At 34.1% G+C, this 27,092-nt stretch overlaps 2 protein-coding genes and 1 long non-coding RNA gene across 18 annotated transcripts in view; 2 read left to right on the top strand and 1 right to left on the bottom strand.

Moving 5' to 3' along the window:
• The first annotated feature begins 1,933 nt into the window (after positions 1-1,933).
• On the top strand, positions 1,934-9,527 carry LOC145736185 (uncharacterized). Of its 3 annotated transcripts, XM_081990475.1 has the most exons (17): positions 1,935-2,087; positions 2,138-2,453; positions 2,511-2,706; positions 2,756-2,919; positions 2,978-3,151; positions 5,524-5,614; positions 5,947-6,133; positions 6,185-6,324; positions 6,391-6,547; positions 6,604-6,977; positions 7,031-7,183; positions 7,239-7,304; positions 8,130-8,283; positions 8,340-8,550; positions 9,129-9,144; positions 9,178-9,233; positions 9,434-9,527. In XM_081990475.1, exons 1-17 carry the CDS (start codon positions 2,019-2,021, stop codon positions 9,490-9,492), a joined length of 2,583 nt encoding a protein of 860 aa, XP_081846601.1. In that variant the 5' UTR covers positions 1,935-2,018; the 3' UTR covers positions 9,493-9,527. The 3 variants fall into 3 exon arrangements, with proteins under 3 accessions (XP_081846616.1, XP_081846601.1, XP_081846611.1); XM_081990490.1 differs by lacking the exon at positions 7,239-7,304 and having other exon boundaries at positions 1,934-2,087; XM_081990485.1 differs by lacking the exon at positions 9,129-9,144 and having other exon boundaries at positions 9,174-9,233.
• An 83-nt stretch (positions 9,528-9,610) lies between these two features.
• The window catches only part of wake (ankyrin repeat and fibronectin type III domain containing protein wide awake), a 71,109-nt gene continuing 53,627 nt past the window's right edge, over positions 9,611-27,092 (bottom strand). For all 14 annotated transcript variants that reach the window (XM_081990411.1, XM_081990382.1, XM_081990401.1 and 11 more), the window contains 10 exons: positions 25,871-25,974; positions 24,940-25,104; positions 23,654-23,860; positions 20,441-20,657; positions 20,214-20,387; positions 19,893-20,154; positions 17,018-17,379; positions 16,666-16,960; positions 13,573-14,389; positions 9,611-11,246 (listed from right to left, as the gene is read on the bottom strand). In XM_081990411.1, coding sequence (XP_081846537.1) covers positions 10,663-11,246; positions 13,573-14,389; positions 16,666-16,960; positions 17,018-17,379; positions 19,893-20,154; positions 20,214-20,387; positions 20,441-20,657; positions 23,654-23,860; positions 24,940-25,104; positions 25,871-25,974 — 3,187 coding nt within the window. In that variant the 3' untranslated portion in view covers positions 9,611-10,662. The remainder of the gene's footprint in view (positions 11,247-13,572; positions 14,390-16,665; positions 16,961-17,017; positions 17,380-19,892; positions 20,155-20,213; positions 20,388-20,440; positions 20,658-23,653; positions 23,861-24,939; positions 25,105-25,870; positions 25,975-27,092) is intronic.
• On the top strand, positions 11,742-12,818 carry LOC145736303 (uncharacterized). Its single transcript, XR_014179876.1, has 2 exons — positions 11,742-12,392; positions 12,452-12,818. It is a non-coding gene; the product is annotated as an uncharacterized LOC145736303 (long non-coding RNA).

The following is a 27,092-nucleotide window of genomic DNA, read 5'->3' as shown; positions in this document are numbered from 1 at the left end:
CTTGATTTAGCAAATTTTTACAGTCCATACTATTGCTTTTGGTCACTTGACTGTTTTTGACAGGTGTGATGTCCTGTGTGTATGGCCTGTCATTAAGACACTTGAAATACAAATCCAATTTACTAACTTTTAAACCTTTAAATTACATTCTAAAGGTCACATGACTCGGTTTGACAGATATCAACTAGCCTCTACAGTGTTGCAGGATCAGAACGGCAGTATCAACGTCACGTGACGTATATTGTAAAATTTAAATTTTTACGACTGTCTAAACTTGATTTAGCAAACTTTTCCAGTCCATACTATTTCTTTTGGTCACGTGACTGTTTTGACAGATGTCAATTAACGTTTACAGTGTTTCAAGTTCGACAATTGCATTATAAAAGTCACGTGGTGTGTGTCTCTTGCAATTTAAGTTTTTACAACTGTCTAAATTTAATTTACCAATTTTCAAAGTTTAAACTACATTTTAAAAGTCACGTGACTAGTTTCGACAAATGTCAACTAGGCTCTACAACGTTACAAAGTCAGAATGGGGTTATCAACGTCACGTGACGTGTATTTTACAATTTCAGCTTTTGCAACTGTCTAAATTTAACTTACCAAATTTTCAGCGTTTAAACTGCATTTTAAAAGTTACATGACCGATTGTGACATGTCACACAGTTTGTTACTGTACTTTGATGACTTTATAACTTTAATTGATAACTTTAATAGCAAATGAAATACAGAGGAGGTTCCAAAATGACCAATTTTCAAAAGCCCCCCGTATCTTTGAAACAAAAGAAGTTTGCGCCGCCCACTTTTCGCCAGTCATCTGAGCTCAGAAAATGAGATCAGAACACGTATGCTACTTTTTTTCTTTTCTATATCTATTACCGTTTTCTCTGTACCCCGTAAAACCATCGAAAATGCAGCACTCTGTACAGTTTCACATGCACATCCATTACGACCCGTTTAGTGTCGTGTATCTACAGAATTTGTGTGACACTCTTTTGCTTTCAGCTAAACATTAAATCCAATAATTGTATTTATTCGCACTTTAATAAAAGAAAAAAATTACAAATCTCACATTTGTGTGCCAATAACAGACTGATTGAATGTGACAAATAAAACGTCAAAACATGACATGCAAAACATTCATCCAGTATTTTTTAATTGCTACGTTCATCTGATTTTTGTTTGCTTTCCGCATAGTTGTATTATCCATTCAATCTTGCTTAATTGCATATGTGTGGAATTATTCCATACCAATGCAATTTATCAAACTCAGTTGATTTGATAATTAGATATACGGACAGAGTTTTTGAAACGCACTATAAAATAACTCTTCTAAATTGATTTACATACATGTCTTTCCCTTTCCTTTTCTTTTAAAATATTACTAATTATCGCTTTAGGGAAAAGGACATTATTCATTCAAGTTGAGTAATTACTATATTAAAGATATGCACTAGTTTAAAAAGGTTGTTTACTTTCTGATTGGTTTGTAAAATGTACTACAATTAATTTGATGTTCTGTATTAAAAATTTTAAAAATTTTTCATGCCACAGAATTAGGTACAAGTACTTCTTAATTTACTGTCCAAGACAAAATCAGTTATTTGTTGCTACTTTCAGCAATAAAACCTTCTTTCAATTGGTGATTAAATGGTCATATAAATTACTTCTTGACCTAAGTATGAGATATATTGATAAAATGCTACTATTGTGGCACCCTTCTGACATAAATCGATGGTTTATAGCCAAGATATCGAAAAATTGTTGTGGTCCTAAACCGCACAATTCCGTTTCTTTTGTACACAAAATTCAGTTGAATTTTCACCAATCAGATCTTGAAAAAGTTTATCACTGATTGTCTGCTTAAACAATTTTTTTTTCACTCAGCATAATTGATGCATAGTGTCAGTAACACTGTATATTAAGGTATTTGACATGAACCAGTCAAATTACTTATCAGAATGACGTTTATTGACGTAACAGACAATTTTTAAATTACCAAATATCAATACCACATCATGGCGGATAAAAGTACAACAATTATCTCTCTACCTCAGATGGTCGATCTTGCCCTCAACTCACCAGAAGTAACAGATCATCAGATTTTTCAGCAACACCCACAAAACTTAGTTTGCAGGTAGGAATAGTGAACTTCACAGTACTCCACTCCCTTCTTCACGTGATTGTTAACCAATTGGATCTTGGTGATTGCAATGTTGAGTTCAGGGGAAGTGATAGTGAACGATTGCAAAACTATATATCGACAGCAAAGCCGGGGCCAATTATCACATTGACTGAATACACGATTGGTCCTGATGGCAAAGAGCGAAAAAAGAAAAGTAAGAAAGGAAGTCGGAAATCAGTTTCAGATGAGAAGGGCAAGAAGGATGAAAACCAGAAAGAAAAAGAAATTTCCATTATCAAAAAGGAAGATGAAGCTTCCCATCATTCTGGTATCCAATTTACTTACTCTTAGTAAGTAAAACCAAAAATAACTGTTTTGTCTGTAGCAAGTTCAGAATCAATGCAAACGATCGTAGTAGTGGAGCCAGCATCAAAAGAAAAAATAGGCGACCTGCCAAAATTCACTATTGCACTAACGAAGGAACAGTTGAATAAATTACAAAAAGACATCAAAGATTTGCAGAAACAAGTCAAGGAACTCACTGAGATGCCCGGAAATATTGGCCTAATTGACGCTATCAGGTCAATAAATACAATAAAACGTGTAATTTTTAACAATAATAATTATTAGGACAAGCAAAGACGGCAGTAGTAACTCACCACTCCTGGACATGTTCCAAATATTAACGTTGGTAAAACGTTTGGACGCTACCGAAGTCGCTATGAATAAAATGGCAACCATGATAGAGGATTTGGCTAAAGGCCAGTCTTCACTAGCAGACGCTACACCCAAAGGTATATCAGTTTTGAAAATTATTAACCTTTATTATACCCACTTTGTGTGATAACACAGATAGAAAATTGTCATTCAAAGAACACTCAAAGGAGTTGGTTACCAAGTCTCAAGAACTGAGACGGTCGCTAGATGGCACGATGGGTGGAAGTGACCAAATCAAGGAACTATGCAACCAATTGAAAGAACTGGAAGAAAGGGTTGCCCAGTTAGAAACTCGACCAATACCAAAAGGTACTAGTTTTGTTTATTTCACTGTTCTTCTAAAAATATTGATTAACTTCTATAAAACTTTGGTTTGATATAGAGAATCATAGAAAACTGGTGTGGATTGTTGATGATACATAAATAATATTGTTACGGTTTGGGCCTACTATGCTCGATACTTCCGAACGAGCACTCGATACGGGATGGAATCGACGCGCCGCAATATCTGGCCGGGCGCGTGTTAAAGTAGGCCACAGTTAGGAAGCGACACCTGGAAGCATCTTTGATATTCGAGGCAAATCGCGAAGCGTTTTGCGGTCATTCTAGAACGTGGTTTCTTCATTCTAGACTATTCAAGAGTACCGCCAGCCGATCATGTTGCTACATTAATAGATGAAATTAAATCAATGTTCGGCCAATTAGTGCAACAAATGATAGCATCAGCAAATGGTCAGTCCACACAGTTAGAACGGTCACGCCCGATCACTAGAGTGGAATGTTATCGATGTGGACGCAAAGGACACTATAGAAGGAATTGCAGACAGCGGTCTTGTTCTCCAAACCCACAGTGCCGACGAAATCAGGACATCAGAACAAATCACCACAACTCCTCTGCTAAAAGAAACATTACGTGTTATAATTGTGGACGTAAAGGACATTACCGCTGAAATTGTAGTCAGCAATCTCGTTTACCGACTCCGCAGAACTGGCGTAACCAGGAGCAGGAAATAAAGAATCCGGAAAGACATTTACCGCGATATGTAGAGGATTGTCAAGCTTTGGATAGTGACTTAAGGTACCGGAAAGTACAAATTCATAATGGTTGGAGGATTGGTCAAATCGCGATGGTGACAGATAAAGAGGCTACAAAAAGAATGAAGAGCTGCGTTTCTAAGGAGGACATAATAAAAGGACAGCGCTCAGACTCTGATTTGAAAGTAATCAGAAGATGGTTGGAGAAGGATTTGAAACCGGATTGGCAACAGATTTCCAGATATGGACCAACAGTAAGGGGTTACTGGTTGCAGTGGAATTCGCTTCGATGACTTAATTACTCGCAAATGGGAAAGTCCAGACGGAAAACGCTTTGTTTACCAAACAATAGTGCCCAATTCCTGCAAAGAGAATGTGCTGCGAGAACTACATGACAGTCGCGGAGGAGGACACTTTGGAGTAAACCAGACTTTGGCTAGAATAAGAGATCGATTTTACTGGATTAACTTGAGAAAGGACGTTGAGGAATGGTGTAAACGGTGTGACCAGTGTTCGTTACAGAAGGGATCCATCACAATTCGGGAACTTGAGAGAGAGAAGATGAAACCAAACAACAACCGTATGAAGATGACACTGGACCACAGACCAACTGGTGGCAATTATAAGGAAGGTGATGCTGTGTGGATGTTTCAACCCAGGAGGAGCAAAGGATTAAGTCAAAGATGGCAACGACACTGGGAGGGACCTTACCATGTGGTAAAAAGGTTAAACGACGTCGCATACAGAGTCCAACGCAGCCTCAAAGGCAAGATGAAAATTGTCCATCTGGACAGACTCAAGAAATACCAGGGATTAGATGAAGCGGATCGGGACGATCAGCTTTAAGAGGGGGGCAGTGTTACGGTTTGGGCCTACTATGCTCGATACTTCTGAACGAGCACTCGATTCGGGATGGAATCGACGCGCCGCAATATCTGGCCGGGCGCGTGTTATAGTACGCCACAGTTAGGAAGCGACACCTGGAAGCATCTTTGATATTCGAGGCAAATCGCGAAGCGTTTTGCGGTCTTCTAGAACGTGGTTTGCGAATATAAAAGAAGCGGTTTCAGACGGCAGGAGTAGTGAGTTTGGGAACGCGGTAAAGTTTAAATAGTGGAATAATTGTGGAATTGTAGTAGTGTTTTTAGTAGCTGAATTAATTATTGTACGGAGTGTTTTAAAGTGTAAATAAATTTATTAATTGATGAGATAAACTGACTTTGTGAAAACCCACGGGAAAATCGTAACAATATAAAGCGTAAAGTTCAACTGCGAAAGACATTATTACTAGTTGCTCGTCGTCTTATTTTAAAGGAAAAGTTCAAATACCTCGCCTTTTACCCAATTTCCTGAGCTTGGCTATGAAACTCTGATTTAATTTAAGATATATCTGCAATTTTCTCAATAATGTACTTTGTCTTAACCCAACAAAGAAACTTTAACCGCTAGTCAAAATCTTATGACTTTTGTGTTTGTTAGATTCCTCCGTTTTGCTTTGGGAGCCCCGGTTATCAAAACAATATAATTACCAAAAAAATAGAAATAATTCAAAATGTTTTATATTCAATATACTAATAAATTTCATACACACACACAATCTCTTATTCTGTAACTCGTATATTAATTTCAATAATAATCATTCACAGACTCACCTTCGAAAGCAACTGACAATCAGGATGAAGGCTCGTCGTCCAAAGCCAAACCTGTCACAGATCTGGATAATGCAGATTTTGACAGGTGAGCATTAGAAAATCTCTTATTTTATGTGGCAAACCTCTGGGCTTTAATTCTTGAAATCGGGATTCTCAAGAGAAGTGTTGATAGAACGTGACTGAAGAAACTGACAATGCCGGGTTTCTGTCACATTCTTCAGACCGTTTGAAGAATACGCACCTTGGTGTAGAAGTGGTCAAGTTTGCTTCTTTATTTGTCACATTCAAAACATTAACCCTTCTATTACAAGGTTTAGATAGGATGCTAAATTAGATTTTTGACTGGTTATAATGTTAAACTTATCGATTTTTCTGAATCTCACAATTTTCTCTACATGTCAACTTTGTATGTTTCAGTACTGATTTGACAGCTCTTTCACCAAAAGACGCAATAATGATGCTCCAGAAAGAAATAATTGCCATGAAAGAATCAAACCAGTCTAATCAAGCCGGACTGGAAGCTTTAAAGGAAGTGGAAAAATTAAAAGAATCTTTACTTTCCGATGATAAAAACAATCTGCCTCCTGATGTGAAACTAGGACAAGTTTGTGCAGAAATTAAATTCCACCTAGTTTTTAATTCGAATAATTCTTAGATTGATATAAAAGTAAATGACTTAAAAGAGCAGTTAAGCACCCTGGACACTGTATACAACAAGCAGTTCAGCAATATCAACACACGTATCGACCATCTGGAGAAAGAAATTGAATCAGTCTGGGAACGAATAAAATCTGGGTACTCTTATATAAATTATAAAATATTTCATGTTACTGCTATAGTATACACTTTGTTGTTCTTTAGACTTCCAGCTGGAGACGGAGCTGCTACAGAATCAAACAACCAAACTATACAGGAACTTTACAACAAACTTACCAGTCTGCAAGATGATATGAACGGATTATCTGAAACCGCTCGCAAACTAGTGTCAGATCGAGAAGGGCGTCAAAACAGTCTAGACGTATTGCTCGCATTGACTATCCTATACAAATCAGCTAAAATACAATTTCAAATCAGGTGATGATCGAGCAAATTGAAATATTGAAAACCGTAAAAGCCGATCGGGAAGATCTGGAAGACGCCCTCGCTGATAAAGCAGACGCCTGTCAAATCAACAGAAAAGTATCCCACGAACAATTCGATGCAGCTTACGATGAGATTACCAAGTCGTTGGAGAGCACTTTAGGAAAACTGAAAGAACAAGAGGAGCTCTGGACCCAGTCACTCAATGATCTACAAAAGGAAATTGGCAATAAATTGGACAAGATGGAATTAACGCCCCTTAAGGACTTTATTAATTCAAAGCTTAAAGGGATACAGGATAAAGTGAAGAAAGTTTCACAACTGAAACAAGAACACGAAGCTGCCGGAACAAAAAGCAAACTTCTCAGGTTAAAATATGCACTCACTCAGTTTTAACTCTAATAACTAATAATCATTGTAGAAACGTAAACTGCATTTCATGCGATGCAGACGTGGTCATGAAGAAACAAACTGATATCACAATGTTTCCAAAACCGTACGCTTCTCCTCCTAACAAAAGTCCTGCACCGTACCTGGCCTACGAACTGGATCAGTTAAGAAAGCAACAAAAAAAGTACGAATTAGAGAAAAAATATAATTCCGATCGATATAAAACTATCACGTTTCAGCTTCTCTACGAGCAAGAACCTTAACATGCTTGAAAGTGCCATGCAGTCTGCAAAAATGAAAAATGCGTACGTGTGAAATTTTATTAGGACAAAGTTTTTCTACAGGGTGTTTCAGAATACGTATTACAAATTTATGAGGCGTGTAGGAAATGCGGAAATTAGAAGGAAATATTCTGTAAACATGAATATACCGTTGGATTTTTAGTTTTTGAGAGATAGGGCGATAATCGATGAGAGTTCTAATCGAAGGAGCATCCTGTATAACAGTTATACAATTTGAACAATTTTTTGCTTTTTGCACGAATATCTTCTGTAAAATCTTTTTTTATATCTCCATATCTATCAGTAACAGGAAGATGAAGGTAAATCCTTATTAAAATCCACTTTTTAAGAACTTTTTAGAGGTATTGTCCAATTTTTTCTAGACCAATCGGTTTTTGAGATATTGCACCAACCTCAAAAATTTTCTTGTGGCTGAAAAATCGGCATTAAAAATCCTTTAAAAATAATATATAATTTGACATGGTTTTGTTTTAAATTGTTCTACTTTCTGATAAAGAATATTACTGTTGGAACACCGATACACATGTGATCTAGTTTAAAAATTTGAATTTTAGACCAGAAAATGCCAGTTAATATGATTTGGTGATGTTAATGGATTTATTAGGTCGTCACTAGGTTTCTTTTTATAAAGTTACGCAAAAGATCCCTTTTATTGACATAATCCTTAAACCTCACATTATTTAAAGGTTTACCGAGTTATAATCGAGGAGGAAGTGAAAGCATTTTATGATTTTCTGCACAACTGCAACATACTGCAAATCACAATAATATTAAAGTTTCTTCTGAGAAATAAAATCTGAATTTTCTTAACTTGAAATAATCATTTAGGTATAAGGATCACCTGTGCAATCGATATTGTGGAGGAAGTCACACTGTAACCACACCAGAACAGAGAGTGTTGAGAGTGGGTCATTTTATGGAACAATGGGGTCCTGAAATTGCACCTTTGAATGAAGTTTTAATTAAAGGAACCGACGGACATGTAAGTACTATTTGTTGTTACGATTGGTTTTGGTTAAATTAGAAATATTTTTCTAGTACTACAAAGGTCGAGATGATACAGCATTAAGAGCCGCAGCAGCGGAACGGGCACCGACTCCAAGAACTGAAGTTGCAGCCCTTACTATAACAACATGCGAAGGATCTAACAATGATGCTTGTAGTAGAGTGAACAACAAGAGTGAAATCAAACAGGATCTCGCAATACACAATAATCATTCGACCAATGCGACTAACATGGATGTCAAAGGTAAGCTTGCTTGAGTGTGAAAAAATAGATGTGGCAGATAGAATGGCAAAAAATGTAAGATGGGAGGGTTGACGACCAAAAAGCAAATGAAAGATGAATGAATTATTTTTCTCGGGGGTAATATCCCTAGTGCATTTAATTTTTCCGGAAAAATTCGGAAATCCTTGTCTTCGATTCGGATGATTTTTAAAACCACTCTCGCTCATGCTATTTGTTAAAACAAATTACTTAGAAACGAGTATTCCAATTTTTCCACAGGAAAAATTAGATGCACGAGGAATATTTGGTAAGATTATTTCCTGAGTTAAATAAACATTTTATTTTAATTAAAACAATAAGAACAATAACTTTCAAGCTAGAAAGGGTAACACTATTCTTTATGTTGCTGTGAGGAGTGTGCAATTTTTTCGAATTTTTTTCCGGAAAAACTGCTGACAGCTAAGTTGACAGTTGTTAAGTGATTTTTCCACTTAAAATTTTCATTTGTTATACTAATTCTTGATAGCGATTGGTCAAAATTGATATGAAGGAAATAATCATTAATATAATACGGTAACATTTTTGTCATTATGTTTTAGACCTTCCTGGATATTCTCTTTAATAAAGTTTTAACTTAATTTCAGGTTCACCTCATAGTATGGCTACTGATACCAAGAGACCCAAAACTAGTGCCACAGTGTTAGGTAAATTAGAACACATTGTCCTTTCATCACATAAAGCATATTTTTATAAAATCGTGCTAAAAAGTACACTTTTTTGAATGATAGTGCAAAAAGTCATTTTTTTTGTTGTTAAACTCGACCTTCGGTCTCGTATAACAACTTTCACTTGCGTGCAAAAAAGATGTACTTTATACACTTGTTGCAAAAAAAAATATTTTTAGGTGCAAATGGAGATTCTAAAAGAGCAAGTTTGCGATCGGCTGAAGCAAAACTAAATTGAGAAATTGTTTATTTAATAAATCATGAATAGTTAAACTGTGTTATTTCTTAGGTTAAATTCCAGAGAAAGTCTAATATTTAGATGTTTGACTGACAAACCGATAATTTAACGCATAAAATCACTTTTATAATATTTTATTCACATTTCAATTTACAACTATTCACACCTCTATCTATTACTAATTGATTTTTACACTTAAAAACAAGCAGTAAAAATTAAAAATATACTCCCTTTGTACTAAAGTAAGTGCCTATAACTAACAATAAAACAGTAATAAAGTACATTGTCATTCTACCACAAACTCGCAATTACCATAATATAGTTTCAGTTAAATTTAACATTTATTTATATACATTCTATTTTGCTCTTCTATAACACTTATAACAACTAAAAATCACAATATGTCATTGATATAGATTATTTCGGACTAAATTTGGTGACATTTCATTGATAATAATAACATTAGAGTACGTTTGTTGAATATTTTGCCTATGAAAGTAATACATAATTTTTTTTGGTAACTCATTGAACACGATTATTTTATCTTTCGTTATAGTAATTAATTTAAATAGTGTACATTCTGGAAAAAACCTATATAATTTATTTTTACCCAAATATACCCTTTTTCGTCGGTTTCTTATTTAGTAATTAATACAAAAGTCAATAATGGTCCTAAATTATTTAGTAGGGCTAAGCAAGCATTTTTGTTCTGGTTAAAATCAGCCATAATAAGATATTTGTAATTAGACTACTTACTGCACTAAATCAACATTATCATCACAGTTTTATAACTTTATAATATCGTTGAATTTGTAATTTTAATTAAATAGATATTTTTGTAAACCAATACGCAGCTTTAATTAATATTATCATAAGAAAACTAGCACCATTATCAAGTTGACTAATGTTATGGTCGACAATTTGTTACGACAAAATTACTATAATATTTCATTATATTCTTTAGATTATACTAGTAGTGAGATTCATTTTGTACAGATCTACTAAACAAGGATTGTGAGATGTGTGTCTATGATCTTCCAACTCATCATATTTTAAGCAGTTTCATTATTATTATTCTGTAAATTAGATCATCATCATGAAACATGTAATTAAATATGAATTTAATGCTTTGTAGTAACAAAAAGCCGACACGTTCTAAATCATTCACCCTTAAATCCGATCAATTCGACTGGCCTCAATTCGATCCAACTTACTGCTATGATCTAATGCCGCTAAAACATCATGTTTCCGCCTGACATATAATCTGCCCAATTTCCATGGGTTTTGTAGTAGCAACGGCTTGAAATCATCCCTCAAACACCGTTCCCTTGCACCTATAATAGCTACTAAGCAAAAGTTTTTCAACATATCTCTATTGTATATCGGTCCCTTTTTCCCTTTAAGGATTACCGCCATGTTTAATTGCCGCACTACCACATTGACTACTTCTCGGGCAGTAGTCCTAGGAGTAACGTATACCTTCAGGCTGGTACCAATCACCAATCCTGTTTCATACGCAGCGTATATTTGCAGAATATCATAGTTATCTTTGGCGTACGGTTCGGGATCGTCGCTAGGCAGATTGAAGATTTCAGGAAAAACTACCGGACAGTTAGGAGATTCGGTTTCCAGGTTAACGTCCACGCTACGAATATTTGTGAGGCTTTTGGATAAGCTGGTTTCTAAGTTTCTATGAGGTGGTACTGCGTGATCGACGGTGAGGAACATTACATTTTGGTCTTGGCTGGCTGGATCTGTAATAATCAGTTTTTCAATTATTAATACTACGTTAAGGGACAGAAGTGGGAGCTTTGTTGTTTGCTGATGCATAAATAAAAATTAATTCTGCAAAGATTGGAATTATCTACTTTGTTATACTTTTGCTCTTTGTGGACATTTTGTAATAAGGATAATAACTTTAACCAGAAGACATTTTAAAGGATTATTTCCTTCATTGTACCAGCAGCCAATTAAATTCCGAGAACCTTTCTAGTTTTAATAGTGATTAAACACCACCTACCTTTTTCGAATACGTTTTTTGAAGAAAATTTGATATTAAACGAAACGGGATTTAGACACTTTTAAAATTTAAGTTATCTTCTTCAATATTAACAATTAATAAATCACTGTAACGTAGTTTTCATTAAATAATTACATAAATTAAAATATTTTGACGTATGATTGTCAATTTGAAATGTAAACAAAAATATACATGGCTGAACAAAAATCTGTAGTAGGCCGGGGTGGTCTCCATAGTAACGCTGCTGTTTGTAATACAAACATTCAAAACAGTTTGTGAAAAATTCCGCGATTAAAATGTTGTGGAAATTCTAATATTGTGGAAATTGATCAAGAAATTGAAAACTGTACTCCCAGGACTACAAAGAAGACACATATATCCATTTGGAATCAGTTTAGTGCCTTTTATGCAGAAAAAGGGTATGTTTTAAATGAAACAACTTCAGTTGAAAACCTTGCAAACATTTTGAAAGACTATGCGTTTAATATGAAAAAAGTTGATGGAACAGATTATAAAGAAGGAGTTATCAAAACAATGTGGAATATAACGGCCAAGCAGTTACAACAGCTTTATTTTGACAATTATAACATAGTATTTGATCCCTTTAAAGACGTAATGTTTCGACAAGCAAGAAATGCTCGAGATACAAAGCAAAAATTATTACAAAAAGATCCTACTAAAAAAAAGCAAAGTTCTAAAGCTTTCACCCCAACTGAAAACCAATCCATTATTTAATTGTTTGATGGAAATACCCCGGCTGGTTTATAAAAGAAGTTCTATCAAATTGCTGCTGTAGAACTGGCATGGCGAGGCGAAGAAGCTGTTAATTGCTTAGTTGACTATTTTCAAACTGAATTGGACAACAAAGGCATTGCAACAGGTAAAGAATTTAAATCAATACAATAATAAGCTAACTGTAAAGTATTTTTTGGCTCTTAGGAAGAATTGAATACAATCCAGTTTTTTCGAAAACAAATCAAGGTGGAGCTAAAAAACTGGCCGAAAGTAAATGGTTGGTGCAAAATACTATAAATAAAAACATCTGCCCTGTCAGACTTTTTAATAAACTAATCGCTAAGAGAACAAGCGCCATAACTACAAATAGATTATTTCTAAGTTGCAACCGATTTCGGACCAAGAACAGCAACAAACCATGGTACAAAAATAGTCCTTTAGGTAGAAATGAAATTTCAAAGTGGACAAAAAATGCAACCAAAAAAGTTGGTTTAGACACAAAAAGAATAAAAATATCAAATCACTCTAATCGAGCAACTGCAGTAAGCAATCTTTCTTTCCACGGTGTTGAGGGTCACTCTAATGCAAGTTCTATAAAACCATATTTGCAGCTAAATCCCGACCATCATTTAAATATTATTGAGAAAATGAGAAACATTCAATCTGAACAGATTCTTGCCAGCAGTAGTATTCTAGCTCCCTCAGCCACAACAACTATAACTTCAAATTCAGCAGCTGCAACCACCTTAAGCAATGAAAATCTACCACCACGTGAAGTGAAGCAAGAAAGTAAAGACTCTACATACTCTGTAATTTATCAAAATTGCAATTTCTTTACTAATTATTCAAACTTTAGGCCTGCTTAAATGTTAATGTAAAAAAATCAACATTTAATATTATTATTACGTTTGTGATGTTTAGTTTAATTAGTAGTTTTGTGTTGTTAAGTACTCGTAGTAGGTGTTCTTTTGTTAATAAAGCAAACGTTGAAAAATGTGTGTTTTCAGGAAATAATCTTGACATATACCCCTCGGCGTTCACGTTTTATCACGTAAAATGTGCATTGGTAGGTTTTTTGCAAAATTTTTCTTTTAGGCAAATGGTTTCGACTAAATAATTTATTATCGTCGAATTATTTAGTCTCAGTCATTTTCCAAGCAAAATTTTGCAAAAAATCACCTATGCACAGTTTACCCGATAAAACTTGAACGTCTCGGGATATAACCTATGATTTGTTGGAATGTTTATCTGATAAAAATTCAGTATAACGTACGTTCCTAAAATAGCTAACACAACCATGTACACTACAGGAATTAGTTCCTTACCTAAAAAATGTTGTTTAACATTTGCCATACTCTTGCTGGGCATCATTTTTGGCTTTCCTTTCTTTCTAGGAGTAGAACTTCCAATCGGATCGCTGTCCGAACTCAAACTGTGCAAGCTGTCTGCTGTATTTAAAGTATTAACACTGACCATGCTGCCTCCGTACTGCGTTTTTAACTTTAACGACGTACCCGAATTTGGCAATCTGCTAGTACTACTTGTTGGTCCGGAGAACAGCCCGTCTTCACTTCTACTCGGTGCTAAATGTTGCAAATACTCACTAGCACTATTAAAACTTTCACTGGTCTTTCTTATCGACTCGGGATCACTACAGGCACTTAAGTAGTGACTCATGCTACCGTTAATGTTCAAGTTTTGTTCGCTCTTGCTATAATCGTTCATTAGGTTTGTTGAAGGGCAACCGGATGATCCCCCAGGTCCTGGCCAGGATCCCCGTCCAGGACTGGTTTTTACAACTTTCGGGGGAGGAATTTGTAGCAAATTCCTTTTGGGCGAAGTGGGAACTCCTACTTCTTTCTCCAGAATATGACGCATGGTTATAAAACCAGTGCTTTTATCCCTGGCAAAAGTAATCACATCGGCTAACCATCGAATGGATTTCCAGATCGACTCTAATTTGTTTTGTAAATCTTGCAGTTTGGATAATCGTTCTTTTGCCACGGCCAATTCTGTGTTGGAAAATGCTTCCCTGTGCAGATGACTGGCAGTAGCTGCGTCCAGCTCTAGAAGGCAACTCAATTTTGAGTATTTTTGGACGACCATCCGTTGATAGGTGTTCATATGGATCATTTCAAACACCTGAAAAAATAAGTTGCTTTAGTATAATTAAATATTAACTAAAATTGATGTTTTAAACCTGAAGGTTAACATTTCACAGCAAAAGTGTAAAAGATCAAAGTGAACTGAGGCTCAAAGCCTTGTCATCAAAACAAAGATATTGATTACATCATATACATACATTGCTAGTAAATTTGAGTGTTGCATTGTTAGAAAAGACAGAAGTTGTCAAGTCAAACATTATTTTTAGTTTAATAAATATATATATAAATACAGGGTGGTCCAGTTTTAAGTGACAATAATTCACCATTTGATAGCTAATCAAAAAATAAGTTGACTTGCATTATGTCATTTTTCTGAAAAACGTTTCCTAAGGAAGATACAGTCCTCCAAATTTCCATTTAAAAAATCGTTTTATAGTTTAAAACTGAACATTCAAGACTTGTGAAAGTCCAAATTTGTACTGAATAGTCTAAAAACTTGCTTTTGCACTTGCACTTGCTTATGATTCGCTATCTCAGACTGCCATTCTGGTTGAGTGTCTGAAACTGGCATTCAAGAACTAAAAAAGTCCGGAAATCAAGACAAAGATTGTATTGTGCATGAAACTTATTTTTTACTACTAAAAATAACATAAAAGTTGACTTTTAATGCTAGAACTGACTTTACTAGGACTAAAGAGAGTCCAAAAGTATATTTTCAAGACTTTAATTGGTGTACAACTCAATTTTCTGGACTGGACAACAAGTCTAGAAGTAAATTAAATTTTCGGACTATTTTATTTCTAAAAATTAGTTCTTAAGACTATTATTGTAGCATTTGGTACCAACATTTTTTATTTTTATTACTGAACAAACTTGACTTTTGGAAATAGTCTTAAACTCGATTTTTCAGTCTTAAAAAGCACTAAAAACAGTCTGAATTTCTTAGAGATGCTACAATTTATTGCACCTATGAGTGTAGAAGTCAATTTAATAGTGAAGAAGCTTGAAATAACATTTTCAAGACTATGGTCAGTGGACAAACTGGCTTTTAGGCTTGATAAGTCAAAAAATTTGTAAAGATAGTCTTGAAACTCGATTTGAGGCACTGAAAACAGCCTTAAAACACTAAAAATAGTCTAGTTTAGTAAGAAATACCCGAATTTTTAGCACTGAGGTGTCTGGAAGTCGATTTAATAGTGACAAAGCTTGAAATGCCATTTTAAGTCTATGAAGAAAGTAAAAAATGTTTTTTAAGTTTGCTATGTCAATAACTTGGTGAAGATAGTCTTGAAACTCGATTTTCCAAGCTGAAAGCAGTTTTGAAGCACTAAAAATAGTCCAGAAGTCGAAGAAAATGAAAAGCAAAGTAAAAGGCACGAAAAGTTCGTTTTCAAGACAATTTTCATGAATCTAATGTCAATGTCCTGCATCTAAGACTATTTTCAAGACTAAAATATTGAAATTTGTCTTCAAATTATGAAAACTTACTTCAAATGCAAATTTTAAGCTTCTGATGTCACTTTTCATTAGTTCAGTCACATTTTGGGGTTCAAGTCAATTTTTAAGGTTTAAATGTATGAATTTGTTGTAACAAATTCTTGAAAAAGTAGTTTTTATGTCTACAAGTCAATTTTCAGTATTAAAGTCTCTCGATTTGCATGAAAACTGGTTACAAACACAATTTTTAAACTTCTGAAATTTTTATCTTTTCTAATTAAATTTTCAAAAGTAAAGTCTTTTAGTTTGCCTGCAAAAAATGAAAACTGCCTACAATAATATTTTTTAAACTTCTTAAGTGAATTTTCCGTTTCCAAGACAATTTTTAAGTTGGGTTAAGTTAGTTTTGGGTCTTTGACCGTAATAACGTGTAATAAAGTGCTTGTTCCAAATTTGATCAATATTGCTCCAACGGTCTGACAGTTATGAAAAAAAAAAAAACATTTTTTAAACAGAAATTTGAAGGACTGTATTTTCCTTAGGAAGCACTTTTCAGGAAAATGACATAATGAATGTCAACTTATTTTTTAATTGGCTATCGAATGGTGAATTATTGACATTTAAAACTGGACCACCCTGTATATAAATATATAGTAATAATAACACTAAGGCCAAGTACAACAGTGGTTCAGTTTTTAAACCTGGTTCAAGTCAACTGAACCGGTCTTTAAACTGTGATTATACAACAGGACCTAAAATAAACCTTTTAAAAACAGAACTGATTTATTTAAATATTTTTGAAATGTAGTTTTGTTCGTAAAACTTTTCTAGTTTAAAAATAGTGTTCAGAGAAAGCGATCATCATTCTAAACTTACCTGTATAGGTAAACTGATTAGATCTCCTCTTTGCAAGAGAATTTCCCTCTGTCCGGGGACTGCGCAAGAAAACTCCGCAGGGGGACAAATTACAATAAAACTAACTTCTTCAGTCAACTCGATCACTTCCGCATCATATAATCGATGCGTATTAGCGTCCTCATTTGTAATATCCATATAATTGAACAACCTTTTGGCCGCACTAGTTACCAATTCTAAAAAATTTCTTTGAAGCTCACTGGCATTGTCCAGGACGTCCGGGAGATGCTGCTGCTTCAGATAGTCCCATTCTTCACTGTGTCAATACGGGAAAATATTAATTCAAACTACATTTCAAAAACTATGCACTTACGCAGATATGTGAGGGTTATCTCGAACTTTGCAATGGGGTAACATATTAGGTGTTTTGGCAGAAACTACTACATGGATCATGTCGACGGAGCTCTGCATCTTCAAGTAAGCCAAGTAGAGCCCTTTTCCCAATTTAAGGCCTGATACTTGATGGTAACTAATTTGATCTTGAATGCTTGCCATCAACACGTCTAAAATACTGGAGTCTTCACTCAGTATAGTTTTTTTGAAGACCTTGTTCATTGGCAACCATCTCGAATTGAGTACGCTCACACTTTTTGGAGCTTTCACATAATTTATGGTGCTGATCACTACTGTACCCTGAGAGTCTCTTAGAGGCTTATAGTAAAGTTGTCCTAAATCCTAATGGAAGGGTTTTATTTTTAACATGTCTTTTATTGGCAACTAAACTGCTCGTCAAAAAGAATGGGACAGCAAAATTTTTGCTCTTTTTTGAGCGGCTGCTTCTTCAAATTGATTGACTTGATTCTAATAATTTTTTTGAGGATTAAAAGGTATTTTCTTCCTCTTTCGTTTGACCTAAATGATATTTTTGAAAGGTGCCACGGATCCGAGTATACAGGGTGTGACTGAGGTATAGTCAAAAAATGAAAAATTCGGTATAACGCCATTTCTCGCAAAAATTTTTTTTACGTTTCACAATAGCCTTAATCGAGTCTTGCGGTCAATATCTCTAAACGTTTTCGCCAGTTTGGCGATTAAAGGCCGTTTACAAAATGTATTGCAAAATTTTTAAAATGTGGTTACTTTTGATTCTCTTGTTTAAAATTAAACAATTTCTTTAGATCTTTTGTGGAAGAAGAGCGGGATTAGCAAGTTTACACTTAAAACTACCCACTTTAAGTAAAAAACATACACTGCGAGATACAGGGTGACTCAAAAAAAAATTTGAAAAGAAAATCATGTTTTATTATAAATCTTAGCATGTTTAGTAATTTTAATGGAAAATAATGATATTGGATAGAGAAGCACATTTGTTTAGTAATCCAATTTATATCTCTAGACGTTTTCGCCAGTTTGGCGATTAAGGGGCGTTTACGATATTTATTGATTTTTTTTTAAAATGTGGTTATTTTTAATTCCCTTGTTTTAAATTTAACAATTTATTTCTTTAGATCTTTTTCGGATGAAATACGAGATTAGAAAAATTACACTTAAAACTACCCAATTTAAGTAAAAACTTATAAACTGCATTCATACAGAGTGAACCAAAAAAAAATCAAAATAAAATCTTATGTGCATGCATTTGACAACACGCTATTGTCAATAGTGACAATTTATTTCGACGCTTCGAATTTTTGGCATCGAATGACATTATTGATGTCATGATGGGGAATTGATGAATGGAGTAAGTGTATGTTCACGGATGAATGTCGGTTCAATTTGTATGAATCTGACGGGCGATTATTGGTATGGAGAGAAAGAAATGAACGATATATGGAAGAATGCATGGATGCTAAGGTTGCTTTTAGGGGAGGTGGAATTACAGTTTGGGGCGGGATTATGAGGAATAGAAGAACAGATTTAGTCATTTTGATTGAGGATAGTATGAATGCGCAGAGGTACAGGGATATGTGTATACGTGATATCGTTGTTCCCTTTTCTCGAAACTTTGGGAACGGTTCTATCTTAATTGACGACAATGCTCGTCCACGTCGAGCCAGAATCGTACAAGAAATTTTGAGAGAGATCAACATCGAACGAATGGAGTGGCCTGCAAGGTCACCGGATATGAACGTAATAGAGCACGTATGGAGTAGAATGAAATTGAGAATAAATGGCTCGGAGCATGAATTTCAAAATTTGAATGAGTTGGCAGAAATGGTGAGGGTTGAATGGGAGGCAATTCCCCAAAATTTGATTGCAAAGTTGGTGGATAGCATGCCAAGAAGGGTTGCGAGTTTGTAGCCCGCAAAGTCATCGGATATGAATGCTGTGGACTTGGTTTTTTTTAAATTAAAAACCATTATTTTCGATTAAATTTACCGAATAAAGATACATGTTTTATTTGTATGGTAAAACATTTGATTTATCTGTTGTATGATTTTTTAATCCACTCTGTTTATAAAGGTTTGCGGTTTATAAATGTTCACCTAAAATGGGTGAATTGAAATGTAATTTTGCTAATCTTGTTTTAAATTCAATAATTTCGAATTTAAAACAAGAGAATTAAAAAGAACCATTTTTTTAATATCGCCCCTTAATCGCCAAACTGGCGAAAATGTCTAGAGATATGAATTGGATTACTAAACCAATAGTGTGCTTCTCTATCCAATATCATTATTTTCCATTAAAATGACTAAACATGCTAAGATTTATGATAAAACATATGATTTTCTTTTCAAATTTTTTTGGGTCACCCTGTATCTCGCAGTGTATGTTTTTTACTTAAATTGGGTAGTTTTAAGTGTAAACTTGCTAATCCCGCTCTTCTTCCACAAAAGATCTAAAGAAATTGTTTAATTTTAAACAAGATAATCAGAAGTAACCACATTGTAAAAATTTTGCAATAAATTTTGTAAACGGCCTTTAATCGCCAAACTGGCGAAAACGTTTAGAGATATTGACCGCAAGACTCGATTAAGGCTATTGTAAAACGTACAAAAATTTTTTGCGAGAAATGGCGTTATACCGAATTTTTCATTTTTTGACTACACCTCAGTCACACCCTGTATACTCGGATCCGTGGCACCTTTCAAAAAGATCATTTAGGTCAAAAGAAAGAGGAAGAAAATACCTTTTAATCCTCAAAAAAATTATTAGAATCAAGTAAATCAATTTGAAGAAGCAGCCGCTCAAAAAAGAGCAAAAATTTTGCTATCCCATTCTTTTTGACGAGCAGTTTAATTTCCTACCTGTAAACATAACGCTGACTGCATCTGAAGCGCAGCAAGCAACAATTTTGTTCTAAAGTGTAGAGTGGATGAGGTGTGTTCCTCCATTACGGATTTTAGACACTTGGTATCGTCCCAAGTATTAGCCACACGCATCAGCCAATAGAGATCGCTATTAATACAACTTGGAAATGTTTCGTCAATTTCTATCACAGGTAAGAATTCTTCGTTGGTTACCAACACTTTATCTTCGTGGTAGAGGATGCAAGCCAAATATATTCCCCTAAAAGTAAATCAACCAATTATCAATTAAGAAGAAAGCGTCACATTAGTGAAACGTACCTTTTAAGATTTTTTTGAAATTTGCTAGCTGCAGTAAATAACTGCTTTATTGTTGTTTTTTTCCTTTGAGTCCTCCTTTGGACTTGGCCAGCTGAATCCAGCATTTCAGTGGAAGGTCGGAACTGTCGCACTTCTTCTATTAGTTGATCTAAATGTTGGTTGCTTTCCATAAACCTGCAAAAGCTATCATTGCAGTGCTAGTAAAACTGGTTTAACAATATGTTCACCTAGGTTCTTTTTGTTCGATATCACGCCAGGTGGACGGTATGATTGATGATGGTGTGCAGGACCGAAACATACCATAACCCTTGAGATTGCCACAACAAGCCCGAAAATAGTAACGTCTACCCTGCGTTAATTCTATTTGGCAGCGCAGATTGGACATGTCGGTTAGCAGTTCATGGCCCGATATTATAGAAAAGTCTGGACGAGTGGACCATTGTACTAAAAAAAGTACGTAAGTGTTACATAATTCTTTTGCACAAATTGTGATTGTGAATTTTTTATGATTTGAAACATTATGAGTTTAAAGCAGGTCTTAAACTACGTTTCATATATGGATTTGCAACTTGCTTATAGTGGTAATATAGTGTCTGGAAAATAAGGATTTTTTTTCAAGAAAATAAAGAATATTTATTTATTTAATTTATAGAAAAGGTACATTTTTGTAGGGATGTCAAGTGTTTACCATAGTTAGTTTTAGTAGGATTGTATGTAGTTATTAAGAAAATTAACAGTATTACTTGATGAACTTCAAAGGAGGGGAAAAAGGTGGTACGTGGAGGTAGAGGGTGGGAAAAAAGGTTTTTTTGGTTGTTGATTGTCAAGAGAGACTTTTAATGAGAGCTGGAAAGTCAGTTTTCTAAAAAATTCGAGCAAAAATCAGACTATTGAAGATCAGGGGATCTTAGAAAGCTTTTTCCTTCCGGAACGGAAGTTACTGGGTGTAATACCGAGTGCTACCAGCAATTGTACCGTCTAGTCCACGTTATGACATGGAGCAGATTGTGATAGAGGACCAGAGTATTCCAGAAGTGGTTAAATCGATAACCGAGGAGGCCTCCCGGCTGTTACCGAGATACTGTCTTTGCAGTTAAAAATCCACCTCAACGGAAAAGAAGAAGATTGGTCAACTGACGGTTTATTTTGGACAATTTGGACTCTTTGACGAAGAGTATTAGTTGTAAGCAGTTTGTAATTTTTTGTATTACAAAAGATATTTGTAGTTTCAATGATATATTTAGAAGCAGGATTTTTAGGTAGAAAGTAAGTTAGATAGGTTTAGTTATTTACCTTAAAAATAACTTGGCATCCCTATTATAGAATTTTTATTTAAGCTTATTTATTTAAATTTTCTTTATTTACTAGATTATTAGAATGAATGGTCAGGGTGAATCTGATGCCAGTTATCATGCAACTAGGAGGTGAGGGAGATTTGAGTAAATCACATTTTCAGGATGATAATAATCATGACAATAGCATATACCAAAATAATAATATTAACATAGAAATACAATTTATAATTATGAAACAGGTCATTCAAGCAAACACCTAATAAACTGTTATGTTTTTAGATTAGTCAAATGGTTGTCTAAAATACAAGAAAAAAGAAGAAAAGAGCATTTTCTCTCTCCTGACTTGGAACTTGTGGACCAGTTGCTTATTGGATTTGCTTATGACTTAGTCATCTAAGATTTTAAAAAATAGCTATTTATGTAACCAGTTACGAAAAGATCGATTTTGTGTAACGAATGAATGTTTGTAGGGAGAGCGCAGCGAGGTCCTACAATTTGAATGAGTTACACAATAAGGCATTTTCGAAACGTGTTGCATACATAATTTTTTCTAATTTTGACCAAAAAGCGATAAAAACCATCTTTTAAAGTGATTTAACACAAATATTCACTTTCATAGCAGCTTGTATAAACAGTGACAACGACATGTTATGATGGATGTCGCCCATATGTTTCTACGGAAAAGCATAAAAACAGGGAGTGATGAACTTTTCATAACTAGTTACATAAAGTGAAACGTTTTGTCACTTTAATCAGTTTTGAAAAGTGTCACTTTATATGCCAAAATTAGAAAAATGAATTTATTGTAGCACGACGTACTACAAATAGTATAATATTTAAAAAAATCAGTGAAAACATCCCGTTTTTGTGAAAAACCACCATACACGCCTCTAGCAATTCTTTTTTAAATATCAAATTTAGGAACTCAATTTGATTATACTTTTAGTATTTTGCTAAATGTAGTGAGTTAACATTTTTGATGTAATAATGGTACATCTAGAACAGAACAATTTTCTCTTACTTGAGACTTTCATTTCTACCGGTTTGATCTTGTAGGTGGGCATAATTCACTGAGAATATAGCGAAAAACAAGTGATTCCGTAAGCAACAGGAAATATACTAAGTTTCAGATATCTGCCAGTCAAGATAATACAACCTATCGTGTAATTAAGAGATAATGGTTTGTTTTAATTCTCAGTAGCATCATCAAAATTATATTCACGCAGTTCATTGTATTTTGTCGTGATCTGATAAGGGACGCAATATAAATTTAATGCGAGATAAGTAGCAATTTGGTTATTCGATACAATATTGTTAGAGCAATAAGAGCTCACACGATCAGGATTTCATCAGTTTATCGAAATTGTTCTTGAACGGTCAATATTGATTCAAGCTTTGCTTTGTCAGTATTAAATTTAGTGTTTGTTTGTCTGTTTATTTAAATAAATGGACAGTATAAAGGAAAAGCATATCTTGTCATTATAATCTACTGCACATGATCGATATCATAACAAACAATACTTTGACGATATACTGGAAGCAATTAGGCACAATAATTTGATGATGAACTTGAAAGAGATTTAGTCGTGTTTGGTGGAATAGAAAATATGCCTCAGTCAAATGGTCGGCAGGTAATTTGAACAACTCTGGGACAACACTCATTTGATTGAATCCAAAAAACAGGATAACAGAACTAATCAACTGGAGAAACCCATTGACCACAAGTGAAAACCATAATAAGTACTACCAAGTAGAAAGATTAGGGCCATTTAGGACATTTTTAAGATGTCATTGTGTTGTGTGGGAACATTAGGAGCCATTGTGCCTATAAGTTAACTAAAAAGTTTTAGCGGATTAAAAATTTAAATGATAATCATGGCAGAGTTTAACGAGGATGTAATGAATGACAGGAAAGTGTTTTTTTGGGTAAATTTCGCAAAAAAAAAGTGAAGCAGAAAGGAACAAGGGTGATAACCCGGCGGCACGTGTTTCTGCTTTTTTACTTCATCAGACACGTAACTCCATCTGTATGAAAGGAAACACGTGTCGCCGGATTATCATCCTTGTTCCTTTCTGCTTCAATTTTTTTTTGTAGAATGTAGATAATGTCTAAAATATGTTAAGATGTATCAATATGAAACCTACCAAGAAATTTGGTTGTTATAGGTGAATCATGGCAAGCAGGTTCACCAAGCCGTACAGTGACTGTGGTTTTTCCGGTGATATCAGCAGCTACTAAGGATGGTACATCTGGTGGTCGAGCCTGAGTGAATCCGAGAACTAGACGTTTAAGAGTTTTGGCCTTCCGGCCCCAGGCCAGTGCTTGTTTTTCTGTATCACCACCGGCACATCCTAAAAAAAAATATTTTTAATTTTTGAAGTCTTTCAATAACCGCTAAATAACAATAATAATTAATATAACTCTGTGCCACCAAGGTTTGTGGAGGTTTTGAGAACAGTAAGTTAATTAAAAAATTTTCAATTGAATGAATGCTATTATTGTAGGAAAGTAATCCATTTTCACTCTTTCCATGAGAGAATAGCCGCTCAAACGCTGCTAAGCGCAGCAAAAAAGTTCGATTAAGCATCAATTTGTCCGTAAAGATTGTTAAAAAACATTACTTTTTGTGGCCCAAGACAGCACTACCAACTATCAAGCTACCAATACTCTCGTCGAAATTTATTACCAGGAAAACGTGCCATTAATCAAAACATTATTGAAAGCTATTTTGTAATAGTGTGACCAAGGGGATGTGCATTAGTTACATCTGTACATGCCGAGAACATTAAGTTAGAATGTTTCTTTATCCATGATATTAATGATATTGTGTGTCAAATTGTAAAGAAAAATATACGTTATTTTAAAACTATTGTAATATAGTATGCCAACTCTTATTTAGGTTTTTATTAGCATTTGTTTAGTTGCAGACACTATGCTGTTTCTAACAACAAATTATTTATAAAAGTGTTAATGGAATTAACATTGTGTTTTAAAAACAATTCTGTTTTTAATTGATCTGTTTTGATTAGTAGGTACTCAAAAAATGTTTAAGTAGTTAGCGTACTTTAGGACAAACGTTTAGCACAGTTTTGTATAGACTTACTTACTGAACACAAAACAATCATCCAGTTCTTACAAGTTAAGCACTTTACTATTTCACGCCACTATACTAAATATAAGTGAACAAATTCTCCAAGACATCACAAAATGAAATCAAGATGAGGTTTATGCAAACTGATCGTAAATAAATCCAATAAAAATCCATACACCTTAATTACATTATATTTAGCAACAATACAAGACATTGAACGTAGGTTGGTTGACTTAAAGCGATACCACGACATTTCCATTCAGCTGGCTTTCAATGTCGTATCAGATACACAGTGGGTCAAGTTTTTACTTTTACATAACATCTACTGGTAAACTTTACCTGTCATTGACGAAGATGATCCGGCACTTAACATGCTTGAAAACGAAGCTCTGGTGTTATGTCCTTCTAATGGTTCTTCGAGTAGCCCACCTAGTTCTTGTAGTCGCATTTCTGCTTCGCATAGAATGTGCCTTAGATGCGAACCGAGCTTTTCTGACGTAGGAACTGAATACCAAAAAAATTATGTAGTTAAAAAGTTCACTTTTGCACTCTACTAAAAAATGTCATTATCAAACTTTCAAAGCGGATGTTGATTAACCAAATTTTAAATACTCACAACTCTATTATGTCGAAAGTTCTCATTAGCGGCTATCCAATTATTTTATCTACATAATCCTTCAAAGTTTTAGTTTTAGATCAAAAAGTTTTTAGTCTGAAGATAGGAACGGAAATAATTAGAAAGGAAAATCAAGAAGTAGCTGACTGCAGCAATTAATATTCATAGTTTGAGTTACACTATTCTGGAAAAGTTATTTTTGTTTTAATTAATAAACGTTGAAACAATTTTGAACTTCAACTTGTTATTCATCTACTTATTACATTATAGTTGCTTTGATAAACAACATTTTTTATCAGTCAGATTTTCCGCGCATATTTGCTCGTTTTACAATCCCTCTTTACTGGGTTGAATAATTGAACCCCTAAAATTTTAATTGGATAGCGTTCCAGATCTCGTTGAAATCATATTCAGATTAGCCAAATTTAGGTTATTAAAAACTTCGATATAAGATTTTTTCTCGAAAAAGCGAAAATAATATACACTACCCTGCATATGTATACTAACACATCAAATACAGTTGGTTATACATGTGTATTGGGATTTTGGTTGAGAAACTACAGAAGATGTAGCAGTTGAGAAGAAGAGTTATTTAATAAAGTTTGAAAGAAAATAATGAATTAGTCTGTACTTGTTTGTAATAATTTCACTTACATTGGTTTCCATCTTTGGCTCCAAATGAGATCAGCATCCTGGCCATAGGTTTGTTATTGCTGAGAACTGCAATGTCCAATGGAGATAATCGGTCGGAATTAACACTAAAACAAGTAATAGTGTATTGTACTAAATAGATTTTATTACTGTAAGTACTAGAAAGTGGTTGATGTACTAGACTTATTAACAGAGTTGGTATAAATTACAGAAAACGACGATAAATAATAGACTTGTGTCATTTTGAAATACCTTGTAAACTAAAAAAAAAAACAAAACTTAATTCTCTTGTTTTGACATAAAACCAATAATTATATACAGATAAGCAATTTGCTTTTAATTAAAAACAACTCAATTAGCTGTCTGGGTCGAAAAACAAAAATGTTAAATAATCTCAAATCTCCAAATAAGGTAATTTTGCTTCGACAGTTATAAAGCTAAAGCATTAGGAACAGTGATTATTACGTGATCCACCCTTTCTTAATTACCATAAATACTCGTCAAACACGTTTACCAAGTGTTAAAAGTCACAAACGTGAATTATTTGAGTTTCCTAACACAAGTATTGCTTTGTAAATCTAACTAGAATAAATGATCGTTATGAGATTGAGAGCACATGTGGTTCAAGATATAATTTTGAAAGTAATATAGAACAAACAGCACTTTTTTAATCCATAATACCCTTAAAAAGTCCATAGCACATTATACAATTTATAACGGTATATGATTCGTTTCCTTTGTATATTTTAAACGCCTTTGATAGAAAATAAGCTTCTAGAGTGTCAAAAAAAGCAAAATGTTCAGGCGAATCAAAAAACGATTAGATTATTAACCGTTTTATGAATGAAACTGCGGTAATTGTTGAAAACAATTAACGGGATCGAAATATTTCTGTTGAAAGAAAATTGAATTTTTGTTTTTGGGCACTTTACGGGTAAGGCAGATGAAGAAGAAAAAGAAGAACGTTGCCAAACTGATCTTTTTTCTCATTTAGCTTATATTCAAAATGTTGCCAAATTCTGTTTTTCATAATTCTACAAATTTAGTACGAAATTTTTACAATGTTGCCAAATCATAATTAATCTTTAAAAACGATCACATTACGGCGACATTGCCAAATTGTCAATTTTAGAAAAATCACATAAAATCATAAATAAGTAACAATTTTAATAGAAGTTGAAAAGTAAAATGTTTCATTTTTTTACTTTAAGAATTACATTGCAAG

The sequence above is a fragment of the Ips typographus genome, linkage group LG1, assembly GCF_016097725.1.
Source record: "Ips typographus isolate SLU linkage group LG1, UJ_Ityp_2.0, whole genome shotgun sequence".
NCBI classification, from domain to species: Eukaryota; Metazoa; Arthropoda; class Insecta; order Coleoptera; family Curculionidae; genus Ips; species Ips typographus.
The sequence above is the reverse complement of the archived record's forward strand: the minus strand, read 5'-3'. Positions and strand labels throughout refer to the sequence as shown.

Excerpts from the sequence above, each read along its gene's own strand:
- LOC145736185 (XM_081990475.1), top strand. The coding sequence starts at position 2,019 with ATGGCGGATAAAAGTACAACAATTATCTCTCTACCTCAGATGGTCGAT. Across the intron at positions 2,707-2,755 it reads GGCCTAATTGACGCTATCAG|GACAAGCAAAGACGGCAGTA; the intron begins GTCAATAAATAC and ends AATAATTATTAG. Across the intron at positions 2,920-2,977 it reads AGCAGACGCTACACCCAAAG|ATAGAAAATTGTCATTCAAA; the intron begins GTATATCAGTTT and ends GTGATAACACAG.